Source organism: Urocampus carinirostris, chromosome 7, assembly GCF_059441175.1.
Source record: "Urocampus carinirostris isolate Australia breed hairy pipefish chromosome 7, RoL_Ucar_1.0, whole genome shotgun sequence".
Taxonomy (NCBI): domain Eukaryota; kingdom Metazoa; phylum Chordata; class Actinopteri; order Syngnathiformes; family Syngnathidae; genus Urocampus; species Urocampus carinirostris.
This window is the reverse complement of record NC_142355.1, coordinates 44,058,077-44,072,128: the sequence shown is the minus strand read 5'-3', so window position 1 is coordinate 44,072,128 and position 14,052 is coordinate 44,058,077. Positions and strand designations below refer to the sequence as shown.

Genomic DNA, 14,052 nt, shown 5'->3' with positions numbered 1-14,052 from the left:
CTGTGTGCCCTGCGACTGGCTGGCAACCAGTTCAGGGTGTCCACTGCCCAAAGATAGCTTGGATAAGCTCCAGCACTCCCGCGTCCCTACTGAGGATAAGCGGTGCGGATAATGGATGGATGGATTTTTATTAATCAGAATGTTTTCTTGTGGAAAACCCAACTAAATTGAGTTTAAAACCACTGTCCTTAAGGGATAGTATGCAGTATTTAGGTACTACTAGTCGTAAAATAAACGTCATTTGTTTATTTTCAAAAATAAAATCACTATTGATTTAAATCAGAGGTCTCCAAAGTGGTGCCTGCGGGCACCAGGGTGCCCCCTTAGAACAGCTGAGGTGTCCGTGGACCTGCTCTGAAAATAGCTCACCAGAGCTGGTTTATTTTGATTATTTAGTTGTGGTTTACTGAGTCTATTTAACCCTACTTCCAATAGTTGACCCTGTAATAACATAGTCACAACATAGAAATTATATAAGTTGTTATTTTAGAAATGTTTATCAAACTGGGTGCCCCTTGTGCTAATTAGTAACAAAAAGTAGCACTCTGCTTGATCAAGGTTGGAGACCTGAGTTAAATAGTAAAAAAAAATGCATGTAATACATGAAAACATTAATCTTTTAAAATGTTTGTAGGTTGAGAAATTTGCATTTATTTGACATAATATGTGTGTCGCCGTAATTGTCGGCTACCTTGCTGCTATGGGTACCCAGAAAAAGCAACTCATTATTGGCTTGGCAAAAACTGAGAAGAAAAATTGTGCATTTGGTAACTTTGAGTCCTAGTTTGTATTCTCCCTGGTGCTTTTTTGCATTCTTTTGTATTGCACTTCCCCACAAACAGACAGCTATTGGTTAAATAATACACACTGCCCTTTTAATACTTAATTGGCCTCATTGTTATTGGAGTCCGAAACGTTTTACTTCAGTATCTTGATCTTCAATTTGATGATGTATCGACATTTCGTTCTGTATACACGTGCACAAGAATGACAATAAAGTATATCTGAATCTGAATCTGAATTTAATGAATTCCTTCTTTTATATTCCACACTGTAGCTGTGTTTTGCCAAGCTCAACATGCATGTACAAATGTTTCAAGTCTTTTTCTGCTGTGTAGAGTGGCGGGTGCCAACAAACATTTGCAGGGCATTAATAATAAAACATACCTGTCAACCTGTATGTTTTTGCCGTACAAAGTACGTTTATTTTGCATTTTAAGACGTATACGACGTACAAGAAAATCTGTACGGAAAAATGCAAATTTGTCAATTATGGTTACCATCCGGTATACACCGACTATCACGAAACGGTAAATCAATCAAGTCAGTTCACTGCGGTAGCCTCTATCCCCGGTATCGTTTTTTTTCCGTTGCAAACGAAGCGAGCGTCTGATGCTACTGTGCGCATGCGTCTGCCGCTGAAGTGCCTAATTTCGACTCCCCTGCAATAACCCCCCCTCGCGTGAATGCGCATTCTACTGCGCTTCTGACAATAGCTTTATTGTTTTAATAAGCTTATTATATAGAATATGATCGCTAACGTCGGAAGCGCAGCAGAATGCGCGTCTACGCGAGGGGGGGAGGATTTTGCAGGGCTGTCGAAATTAGGCACTACACCAGAAGACTCTTCAACAGCTGCAGATGTGATGTTTCACCATTTCATCGCAGAGCACAACATACCTCCAACATTTGCCGATCACTTCACAAGGCTTTAATACTTTTCTGTCCCTGTTACATAGTCTGATTGCAATTTAAAATACAAACATCAATGGTTTATATCGTGGTTTGGTTTACAAAATAGAAATGCCAACTATTTTTTTGCTCCCAAAAATATCTTTATTTACAAATGTAAATTTAAAGTATTATTAATGGATATTTTAGTTACGCTGATAACTATTGTTCCTGATTTTCTTTTTAAAAAAATGTTTATGAAGAATTTGTACATAATGATATAACGTGTACAATATAACATGTTAAACCGTTAAAACATGAATAAACCGGTTTGGAAAAAAAGTGTGGTGTAAGATTTTTTTGTATTTTTGTTGGAGTTATATACATATATTTATCCTACAGTTGACAGTAATATGTTATAAGTGTTATCAGCCCTTTTTGTATAGTTTTCAGCCTAAGCTGTTCTTCAAGGCCATGAGTTGTTTTTTGTTTCTGTCTGTTTCACATCCCAGTGGGTGCACCCTGACCTGTGCATGCCATAACTCAAGTTGTTTTTCTCCAAGAACCTTAATATTAAAAGGGAGGGTTCGGAGACGTCTTCAGAGCGAGCGAGGAGGAGAAGTGTAACAGCAGGATCTCCGGCGCTCTCATTATGATGATTAATAAAGTAACTAATTCTAAATAACCGATTCTCTATGTCTTCTTTTATTTCAGAGCGTTTTATTAAAAATGTTGGGGACTTAAACCTAACAATTTTGTAAGGGAAAATACGACAGTTCGTATAGGCATGGAGCCGTGGAGGTTGAACTGTATAATAAAAGTCAATTGTAAATGAGTATAAATTGAGTTTCACTCTATCGAATAAATCATAATCTCTTGTCAGAAAACTGCTCAAGTAGACATATTCTACTGTAATTCAAGTATTTTCACAATACACAAGTAAACAGTTCAACAATATAAAGTGCATTCAACACTGCAGTGTAAAATAAATAAATCAAACTCTCAAAACCTGAGACAACTGGTCAAGTAAAAGTAGGCAACTGCACTTCAAATATTTCGTCCATAACAAAAGTCAACAGTAACAGTCGGCCTTCACCCTAACTGGGAAGGTGTTCTCACTCTTTCTAAAAAATTAGATTACTGTTTAAGCCTTCCATGACAGGGTACACTAGTGCAGGCCAGGTCACAGGTGATTAGTGAACCTGTTACCACGGGTGTGGAGTCTGTAACGCTAGAGCTAACTAGCGCTATGCTAGATTCATGCAATTCACATAGTTTTTGTAGTTTAGAGCGTTCTATTGACTGCACCATACAGCCTGATCTGTACTCTTCTATAGCATCTTCTGTGCTTCTTACCTCTGTTTCTCCCTTGTTGGGTGAGGAAGGAGAAGAAATAACATTATTTTCTACCAATAGTCATCCTGCTACCCCACCTGTCAACAATATTCCTGTGGTATGGAATTCGGCCGCATCTGCCATCAAGACTCGGGAGCAGCAGTATAATCCTGTGGAGGTTACCACTAAGGTTGCCATTAAGGCTCAAAACTCGCGAAAGGTTTCAGCTCAGTCCACAGTGCTGAAGCCTGGCCTTCTGAATATTAGATCACTAGCCTCCAAAGCTTTACTTGTCAATGACCTTATTAATGAACACAATCTTGACCTTATTGGCCTTTGTGAGACCTGGTTAAAACTAAATGAGTTTCTAGTGTTAAATGAGGCTTCTCCCCATAACTTTGTGAGTTCGCACTTGGCACGACCATGCAAAAAAGGTGGAGGTGTTGCTCTTATATCGGAAGATAAGTTGAAATTTACTAATACCCTTACTGGTTTTGAAACGTTTGAAGCACTTGTTAAGAGGTCCTTAATGTCAACACCAATTTATTTAGTTGTTGTGTATCGCCCACCTGGACCATACTCAAATATTTTGGATGAATTTTCTGAACTGTTAACAGACTTAGTAACTTATGCGGATAATGTTGTAATTATTGGTGATTTTAATGTTCACATAAATTCCCCATCAAATTCCCTTGCAATTGCTGACTGTAAAGTCACTGATTGATACATTTGGTTTCAATCAAATAGTTGATGTGCCCACTCATAAAGATGGGAACACTCTAGATCTTGTTCCGACCCGTGGCGTAGTCGCCTCAAATGTTACATTGTTACCGTATCCTAATGCCATCTCTGATCACTATCTTGTTAAGTGTGAGGTGCTGTTTAATGTTTACTGTGATAAGGAAAATGTAGGCTTTAGCAGTCGCAATATCCGACCTACAACGGTATTAGCCTGAAAAGAACCATTACCTACGGTAACTGCAGCCTTCCCTTTGTACACTGGGTCTGTTGACTCGCTTACAAACAACTTCAATACTGCTTTGGTTAAGTTCTTAATTCTGTGGCGCCCCTAAGGCATAAATTTCGACCCAAGAAGAATACATCTTGGTTTACTGAAAAAAACAGGTTACTCAAACAAGGTTGCAGAAAACTTGAACGCAAATGGCGCACTACTAAGCTGGAAGTCTTTCCTACTGGCCTGTTGTGACAGTTTGCTGAAATATAAAGTAGCTCTTGCCTCAGCTAAAGCATCGTTTTTCTCTAAGATTATTGTTAAACATAAGAATAATCCGAAATTTTTGTTTGACAAAGTGGCGAAACTTACTGAACAACAACTTAACCCAAATAGTTGTACTTACTTTGCTAACGACATTATGGAATTTTTTAATAAAAAGATTCAACTAATCAGGAATGATATTTTAAAAGAACGCTCTGTATCCTCCTCCTATCTCAAAGATGTGTAGGTGTTAGAACAGTGTCGGCGGTTGTTCAGAAACATTCTCCAGTTTCAATAATTTGTCCTTTGATAATCTAATACAGATGGTCAGTAGGGCCAAACAAACTACAAGCCTGGTCGATCCGTTTCCAGCTTCACTTTTGAAAGATCTGTTTGGGATCTTAGGACCATCATTTTTAAATATTATTAATATATCGCTCTCCTCGGGTATTGTTCCTGTAGCCTTCAAGTCTGCCGTCATTAAACCCACGCTTAAGCGACCTAACCTTGACCCAGAAAACTTAGGTAATTATAGGCCAGTGTCAAATCTGTCATTTTGTACAAAATTACTTGAAAAGGTTGTTGCACAGCAGCTAAATTACTTCATGTCAGAAAATAACCTCTTTGAAATTGTCCAGTCAGCATTTAGGGCAAATCACTCTACTGAGACAGTCCTGGCTAAACTAACCAATGATCTCCTTTTAGCAATAGATTCCGGTGCCTTATCAATGTTACTGCTGCTGGATCTCAGTGCTGCTTTTGATACTGTCGACCACAACATATTACTTGTTCGTATGGAATGCATTGGTATCTCGGCAACTGTACTCTCATGGTTTAAATCCTACCTGTCAGACAGGATCCAATGTGTTAACTATGGCAATCTGACCTCTAAACACTCTAATATCCCCTGTGGTGTTCCACAGGGCTCTGTACTTGGCCCCCTTCTTTTTAGTATTTATATGATTCCGCTTGGTGACATTATCCGCAAGTATAATATTAGTTTCTATTGCTATGCAGATGACACTCAACTGTATGTACCACTGGAGACAACTGGACAGTTAAGTTGTAGAAATCTGGAGGCTTGCCTTACTGAGATTCAAAGATGGATGTCACTTAATTTTTTGGTCCAGCTCACTGTCGTGAGTTGTTTTCAAACACTGCCCTGAACCTAGACAAATATCGCCCATAGTGATTCAGTCAAGAATCTAGGTGTTATATTAGATCCTAATCTGTCGATTCAGTCACACGTGAAAAATACTACCAGAATAGCCTTCTAACACCTCCGTAATATTGCGAAGATTCGTTCAATGCTGTCCCAATCAGATGCAGAGGTTTTAATTCATGCGTTTATTACTTCTTGTCTCCCGAGGTCTAGCATCAAAAGTTTGTAGCTGGTTCCGAATGCAGCAGCTAGACTTTTGACTAAGACCAAAACGTTTGAGCATATTACTCCTGTATTGGCCAACTTGCACTGGTTCCCAGTCCACTTAAGATGTGACTTTAAGGTTCTCTTATTAACATATAAATGTTTGCATGGGCTTGCACCCTCTTATCTCTCTGATTTGATTTCCCCCTATGTTCCTGCACGGAAAATGCCGGTCTATTTGTGACTCAGAGAGCCAAGAAGTCTGCAGGCTCGAGAGCGTTCTACATCCGGGCCCCGGTGTTATGGAATGCCCTGCCTCCGGAGATAAGATCTGCAACCTCAACGGAAGTTTTTAAATCGAGGCTTAAGACACACTTCTATTCCAAAGCTTATGATTGATGCCCACCTCATACAGTGGGACCTCGCCACTTTGCGCTTCGACGTTCGCGGCTATAGAGCTTCGCAGCCTGTAATAGTGATATATATTTATTTTTTTTGAAGGGGCGTCGCTACTTCGCAGATTTTCACTTTTAGCAGGTGGTTTTGGTCCCCATTAACCGGGTCTAAAAAAATAATAATTAAAAAAATATATATATACAATAATAATATTTTTTTTTTACCTGCGCCACACCGCGGGTGCCGTTCAGTCGCTCGTGCGAGTGAGCCCCTAACCTGCGGCGCGGGTACTTCCGGGCACGATACGCACGACACCGCGATTAGCCGAGCGCCCGTCGTCTCCCGCTCGGGCTCCGATGGCGCCCGAGGGCCAACTCGGCCCGCCGGCCTCAGCGCCGAGCGCCCGGCGTCTCCTACTTGGGCCGTGAGGGCCTTCGCCTCGGCGACCGGACTCGCCGGGTAGGTCGTGGGCTCGGCGCTGAGGCCGGGCAGCACGGCGGCGCAGTGGTTAGCACATGTGCGGCACAGTTCTGAGGTCGTTGGAACCTCCCGCGAGGGTTTAAACGGGTTTTTTTTTTTTTTTTTTTGAAGGGGCGTTGCAACTTCCCAGATTTTCACTTTTTGCGGGTGGTTTTGGTCCCCATTAACCGGGTCTAAAAAAATAATAATTAAAAAAAAAAAAAAAAAAATTTTTTTTTTTTTTAAGGTGCGCCGCTACTTTGCGGATTTTCACATATCGCGGGTGGTTTTGGTCCCCATTAACCGCGATAACCGAGGTCCCACTGTATTCTGTATCGTCCTGTCTTTTTCCGATTGCCTGCCTGGCTGATACATAGGAGAAGGACGATTTGAGATGAGTCAGCGGACCAGCGTCTGACCTGAAGCATGTCAATCCCTGCATTTACCAGCTGGCAGAGATTGGAAGCTGCGTCGTGGCCGTCATAGACTTTCTGGACTAGTTTACAGGCTGGGGGCGTCGTTGCTGTCCTGCACTTTCCGGACATCTTCAACATCTTACCTAGTGTTTACTATTCTGTGTTCAGTAATGCTAATTGTGATTCACCCTGGTCAATCCTGGAAGGGGGATTACCACACGTGAGGTCCTTTCTCCAGGTTTCTCTTTTTTCCTCACACTGAGGTTTTGAGTTGTTCCTTGCCGGCATGCTGGTTTAAGATCATGTAATTGTGCAATTGTGCAATTGTAATCCTGTGCCGTCCTTTGAGGCATTTTTGTGATTGAGGGCTATATAAATAAATGTGACTTGACTTGACTTGTAAAACAATAGAAAGTGACTTTTCAATAGTTTTCTCTAACTCTTGCACTTCCTCCCCTCGCTCCCTCAGTATCTGTTCTCCCCTTCTCTCTATCCCTCTCTCCCTTTCTTCCTCTCTCTCTGTCTATGATAGCTGACAAGACTTCTCTCGGTTAGTAGAGAGCAGCAGTTTTGGAAAAATTAGTGTTAAAAGACGCAGAAGCTACTGAGAAAGAATCCTACACTAGTTTTCCCAAATGAGATGTTAAGTATTGTGAATTCATTAGCGTTTTTACTCGTGATGTTACAGTAGGACGTTCTCCATTGTGTGAAGTGATCACTCACGCACGCATTGTTTTGTGTTATTGAAGATGGCTGCAGTGTTAGGTTGAATGAGAACCGTGTTCACATTCAAGGGTTGTTGGTTAGAAAATATGCCACAAGACTCACAGAGGATGTCCTGCTTATTTTTCTTACGTACAAGAAGACTGCCTACTCTGACATAGCCTAAGATGAGACACATGCTGATTTTTCAAAGTAACACACCGCCTTTTACCATCAGTAATGGTAAAGGCATTTTAATGGCAGAAAAAAATAATTAGTTTGATTACCCCGTTACCAGGGGTCAGCAATAAATGATTGGTGAAAAATTAATGCCATTAATTGCGAAAAATTAATGGAATGGTTGCTTAAATTCATAAATCCATTTATTGCAAAATTTAAATAATTAGCAATTATTGCGAGTTTGCGACCCATTAATTGCGAAAATATTCGGGTTTTTTGTTAGTCGATTGCGTCAACAAACGTGCAAATTTTCTCGCCGCGCGAGCATTTCGTATGCGGTCAAGGGCACATACACGCACAATCGGGACAGTGCATGCATACGCGTAAGCTACCGTGTTTCCCCCATTATAAGGCCCAGCTTTTTATGAGAAATGAAATTCAACCTTCCTGCAAATAAGAGGCTCATATTACCTATGAAAACCGTAGATATCAACGTTATTTAACAACGGCAATGCTTTTCTAAGAAATTTTTAGCGAAAATTTATTACTTTTGCACATATTTTTATTTCAAAACCTCAATTTTTGACGATGATTTTGAAGTAAGGCCGGCCTTATATTCGGGGAAACACGGTAGCTGTACGTACACAGTGTGGTTGCAAAGCAGCTTTTTATTGGTCGGGACAAAATCGGGCTTGTTGATTAGCTCACGTTTTGCCTCAAGCACGTACGTCGTGGATGCACATACGCACATGTTGTACACCACTACTATTACGCTGTATTAATTGTAATCTTCGCACGGTTATGGGACCGAAGGAAAAAATGGTTAGAGAGTACTTCACACAGATTGATGTCGTCAACGGCAAATGGCGCTGCTCATGTGGCGCCGAGCGCATCCAACGGCGCAACACCGGTTGGAGCAATTTGGAAAGCCACATTAAAAGTCAGCACTTGCAGAAAGAAAGTGATGCAAAGAAGCAGGAGTCATCCAATCCTGGATCGATAGAAAATTTCCTGTCGTCACCTTCAACCGTTTGCCGAAAAGGAATACGAATCTTCAAGTGGCTGCGGTTGGTTTGTATCGACCTGGAGCCTTTCAATGTTGTTGATCGGCCTACCATCAGGGACATCAGCAATACGGAGCCAATCTGCACAAACACCTTAAAGAAGTATTTGGCCTTGGTGACACAGGGTGTGCGACAGAAAATCGCCTTCGATCTGCCATCCCGATTCGCGGTGGTATTCGACGGATGGACTTGTTCTTCCGATTATTACGTTGGCGTTTTCGCCTCGTATATAAGCCCACGCGGTCGGGAAAGTGCTCTCCTCGGCTTCTCAACACTTTTGGATCCCAAGGCACAGACGGCTGAAAACCACCTGGTGTTCATCGAAGACATCCTTAGCAGGTACGGCAAGTCTATGGCCAACGTGGTGGCGCTTTGTGGCGACAACTGCAAGGTGAACAAAGCCATTGCAAAGCAGTGCAATGTTCCTCTGGTCGGCTGCGCCTCCCATCGCTTCAACCTCGCTGTCAAAGAACTCTTGAAGCCCTACGAAAAGGTGAACTTCTTTTCTATGCTGCTTACTTATATCTCACAATATCTATATTGAAGACAGAGTGCACTCTGTCACAGCGGTTCCACAATATTTTTTTCACATACCCCACGCGGCCACGCCTTCTATCAAAGGAATTTTACGCAAGGCGATTTTAAGCTGCTCAAATTTAGCATATTTCTTATTTCCTGCTTTTACTTTTTTAAGGTACTCTGTAAGTTGAACTCCTTGATGGCTCGCCTGAGATACAGCACGCTTAGTGCACTACTGGATGAGTACACAGACCTTCGACCGTTGACGAGAAATGAGACACGGTGGTCAAGCACGGCAAAGATGGTGCGCAGGTTCTTCGAGCTGCAGAAAATTCTTGCAAAAGAAGTTTTCACCACCGACCCAAGGGTGATGGATTTACTTCTCAACGCAGCGGATGTTCATAAACTCACTCAACTCAACGGTGATTTGGCCAAGTTGGATTCTTTGATGCTTACTTTGCAGCAAGAAGATCTGACAGTCGCAGAGGCGAGGTACCTCTTTGATGTTGCAATGTCGTCCCATCCTGCCATGGCCCATCACCTCAGCCCTGACGCCGAAATCGTTCAAGCGCCTATGTTTGAGAGGGCTATTGTGAAAATTCAAAACCAAAAACATGGTCAATTTACGACAAAAGAGCGTCAAGCAGTGGAGGCTCTCAAAGTCACCGAAACTGCATCGGTCGATGAAAGTCCAATAGATGAGTCATCGGATATGGCCTTCGGCCAAAATTTGATAAAACGGCGCCGCCTGAACATGATGCTGCCCACCTTTGATCAATTTATCGATACAACATTTATACTGCCAACTTCCAACATAGTAGAACGCTTTTTCAGTGCTGCCGGACGTGCCTATGCGGATGAACGGTACAACTTGTCAACAAATTGCCTAGAAGCCCAACTTTTTTTGTTTTCTAACAACCGCTTCTGGGACAGCGAATTTGTTTCCCACATCGTTTCATCTAATGAAAATCTCTAACATTTTCACTATCTCCGATGTTTCTATGTTGTACACATTTTTGTTCATAAATGAATGTGTAATAAATAGCAAAACCTCTTATTACTAAGGTGTCTTACTGCGCATGATAATGTTGGCGTGAATGTTCTATCATTCACTGTTCATCTAACCTCAGTTAGTGTTCCGACAATTCGCATATTAACTTAGGAGGAATCGACAAATTATAATTATAAAACAAGCCCCAACATGACGGTAGCTGATGTGATCACCAATAACTCAGAAGATATTTTTTGTACTAAAAGTAAAGATTAAAGGGACCAGTTTGTTCGACCATATTGACACGGCTAGTATACCATTAAATTACCAATTAATGGCTAGAAATCCAATAAATACCCATTAATTGGCCTTGCCGCAAAAAAATTAATTTTAATTTTTTCGCACTTAAATATTAATTTTTTTTCCAAAAATCAATTAATGATGACCCCTGCCCGTTACTGATAAAATATTAATTATAACGGCATTATTCCCAAAACCCTTCCTGATCCACTAGTTGAGAAACACTGCACTATAACATAGTAGACTGTGAAAAGGCGAATGCTGATATTTTCTAATACCTTAGTCTGTGACTATTCTGTCTAGATCTTTGACTTCTGTAGAGGTCAAAGCAGCCAGTGGGATGAAAACAAAAAAATGACCTTTGTATTTGTTTTCAGGTGCTGATATGAGATCCCACAGCACATCTGAACGTGTGTGTAACCTCCACCTTATGTACTCTTGCAATCCCTTTAAACACATCAATACAGGTTGTTTTATTGAACGAATTTGCTGCAATATTCATGACTCTTTGTGCCCATAAACTTAAAATGTCACCCCAAAATTGTTTTGTTTTTTCGATTGTCAAAGTATCATGAAAGTCCAGATATAGACAAGTAAATTATTTTTTGTCTGTGTTGACACTGCACGCATGTGACCTAACCACTTGACAATACCATAAGGGAGGGCAATAACCCATAGTAAGCAAAGACTAGGCAATTGAACAGTAGCCAACAACAAAAAGCTATACTATTCAAAACCATTGGCAATGACTAGTCAAACAAATACAGTGGGACCTTGCTACTTCGGGGTTCCACGTTCGCGGGTGCAGATCTTTGCGGGTCTAAAAAATAATATTAATAGAATAAAATAATTAAAAAAAACTTTCTGAAGAAGATGTGAGCCACCACTTTTCTGGAAACCCTCGTGGGTAAGAATTCCACTAACAACAATCCTCATCTGTTTGTCATCATGTGCATAATTACACCAAAGATGAATGAGCGCCATGTCTGACAACCTCCTGACCACAGATGGCGACAACGTAGCGTGCCAAGCTAACATCACCAAGTTTGACATCATCTCAGTACATTATTTATAGTTGTAGTTACCCTGGCCCTCTCAATCCCCCAATAGTATCATTCAAAGATTAGAATGTAATCTAGATTACCGTTTGGATTATAGGACCCGTAGTAAAATAACCTATTTCTTAAAAGTTCAATGTATTACATCATGCCTGCACAGATTACATGTGACTGTTTTTTCCTGCCGTATGTGCTGTTTCATTTCAGTTGTTATTTTTCAAAAACCCCATTCGGGAAACAAATGGTTTGCTGTGTATCCACTTGAATTAGGTAATCATTTTCATTTTTTTTTGCAAAGTAACAGCAATGGATCACCTGAGATTTAAAACCGATATCCATATAGTAGTCATTTTTTGAAAACAAACAGCCTTCACAGTTTATCTAAAATGTAAGGATTTGCAGCAAGATGGCAAATATGTCAGCTTCTTATAGGTGAGGCTGATGCTATATAAAATAGATGCCAATATCTCTAATTAAGAGTCTTTAAAAAAAGTACATCTTTATGATTGTCCATTTATTTTTGCTAATCATTTAGATCAATATTCTTATTTTAATGAGTGACATTTTTACCCTTATTATGCACTGAATACTGAATTACACAATGTCCCTTTAAATGCAGCCCATGTGTGTTATGGATTCATTTATTACTGATTGAAAAATAAAGTGGAAACTGAGTGTAGGATTATTTTAAATTACTTATTTATCATAGTTTTGCCGTGATACATTTATTCATTTGCCGTGATCACAATATAGATAGATAGATACTTTATTCATCCCCGTAGGCCCGTAGGGAAATTCACACTTCCAGCAGTCTACCCCGTTGTTTATTAACAGATTAACATGATGGCCTAGGGGTGCTTGTAGCGGAGTGGATGACGTCACGCTAGTCCAAAAGTTCGACATCCCTGCGGCAGATGGAAATTTTTTTCTTTGTAAAAATCCAGGGATACACCACCTCGTGTTAGCAAGTCCGCCTCCTCTCCGATTCCCCCCGGCTTTCGTGTCTCTGTTTAGCGGCGTTGAAGCTAAACAGAGACAGCTCCAGGTGGCTACACGTTAGCGTCCGGAATGCTAAACGTGAGCCACGTTTCCGCAAAACACAGCAACTGCGCTCCCTGTGCGCTTCGATGTTTTCCACCAGCACTCGATGATCTTATTTGGTCGTGAGTTCGCATTTACCATGATTACGAATGGTACCGAAGTCTTATAACGCCGCTAGCCGCTTCGCGAGCTCCGGCTCTTCTTCCACGATAGGCCCCTTCATCACGCCGGCACGAGAATTTTTCAGGGCAAGGAGTTGATTCCTTGAATAGACGCATTTTTGTGCGCTAAAACCCATGTCCATAGAATAGAAGTAATCCATAGTGTAGTTGTCAAAACGGAAAGAAAAAACACCGAAGATAGGAGCAGACAATAAAACAATAGGGCAGCTGCTGGAAAAGGCAGCCGCTCGTGGCAGCGTCGCTTTGTTCTGTACAGTGGGACCTCGGTTATCGCGGTTAATGGGGACCAAAACCACCCGCGATATGTGAAAATCCGCGAAGTAGCGGCGCACCTTAAAAAGAAATAAAATAAAAATTAAAATATATATATTTATTTATTTATTTTTAATTATTAGTAACTCCATATTTAGCGTTTTCAGTTAAGGTGTGACATCCAAACCCAGCGCACGCTTCGCCTCCCTGATAAGGATGTTGACGAACCTTGTTCATCAGGCCATGACGTTGCAACCCTTTGAGCGCCCGCCTGATAAGGATGTTGACGAACATCCTTCATCAGGCCACAAATTACAACCTTGTAGCCCTCTTGTTGACGGGCCTCTCTGTGTCGAACCATGATGTTGCAGCATTTAATCTGATGTCTTGCACCTATAAAATGTCTGTACAAATAAACCACTCGGAGAAATGCTGCATTGCCGCCCAAAGAAAAGGCTGACAGTATCTCTTCCAAGTGAAAACCTAAATTTGTGTCTCTGTCTCCTTTGGTGATTTTTGCAAAATGTCCTTTTGGATAAACCTGACACTGAGTAATGTTTCTATTCAAAACTTTTTGTGATAAACCCAATTTGGCCCAGTCTCACCTAGACCCTGGCTACGGCGGCCCCCAAGTTAAATGAGTTTGAGACTTCTGATATTAAGTAAAAATAAAATGTTATATATCTTTGGTGTTATGTTACTTGTGCTGGTACAGTGGAGTAAGTGGGTGGCTGTAGGTGGGGGGATGACAGATCAAAATCAAAACAGATTTTAAAACCTCCACTTGTCATTGCCAGGCCCTTAAAATACTTGTTTTTACGTTAATCGCGTCGTAATACTAATAATTCTGCCAATTGTCAATTGGCTGCTGGTGTATTCTTTAACAAGTAAGAGTGAGTGTGCC

The 14,052-nt window shown here is 41.0% G+C and overlaps 1 protein-coding gene across 1 annotated transcript; it reads left to right on the top strand.

The window, feature by feature from the left end:
• The first annotated feature begins 7,860 nt into the window (after positions 1–7,860).
• On the top strand, positions 7,861–11,994 carry LOC148363406 (uncharacterized). Its single transcript, XM_088341074.1, has 2 exons — positions 7,861–9,298; positions 9,500–11,994. The coding sequence occupies exons 1-2, from the start codon at positions 8,477–8,479 to the stop codon at positions 10,298–10,300; spliced, it is 1,623 nt and encodes a 540-aa protein (XP_088197200.1). The 5' UTR covers positions 7,861–8,476; the 3' UTR covers positions 10,301–11,994.
• Positions 11,995–14,052: the final 2,058 nt, after the last annotated feature.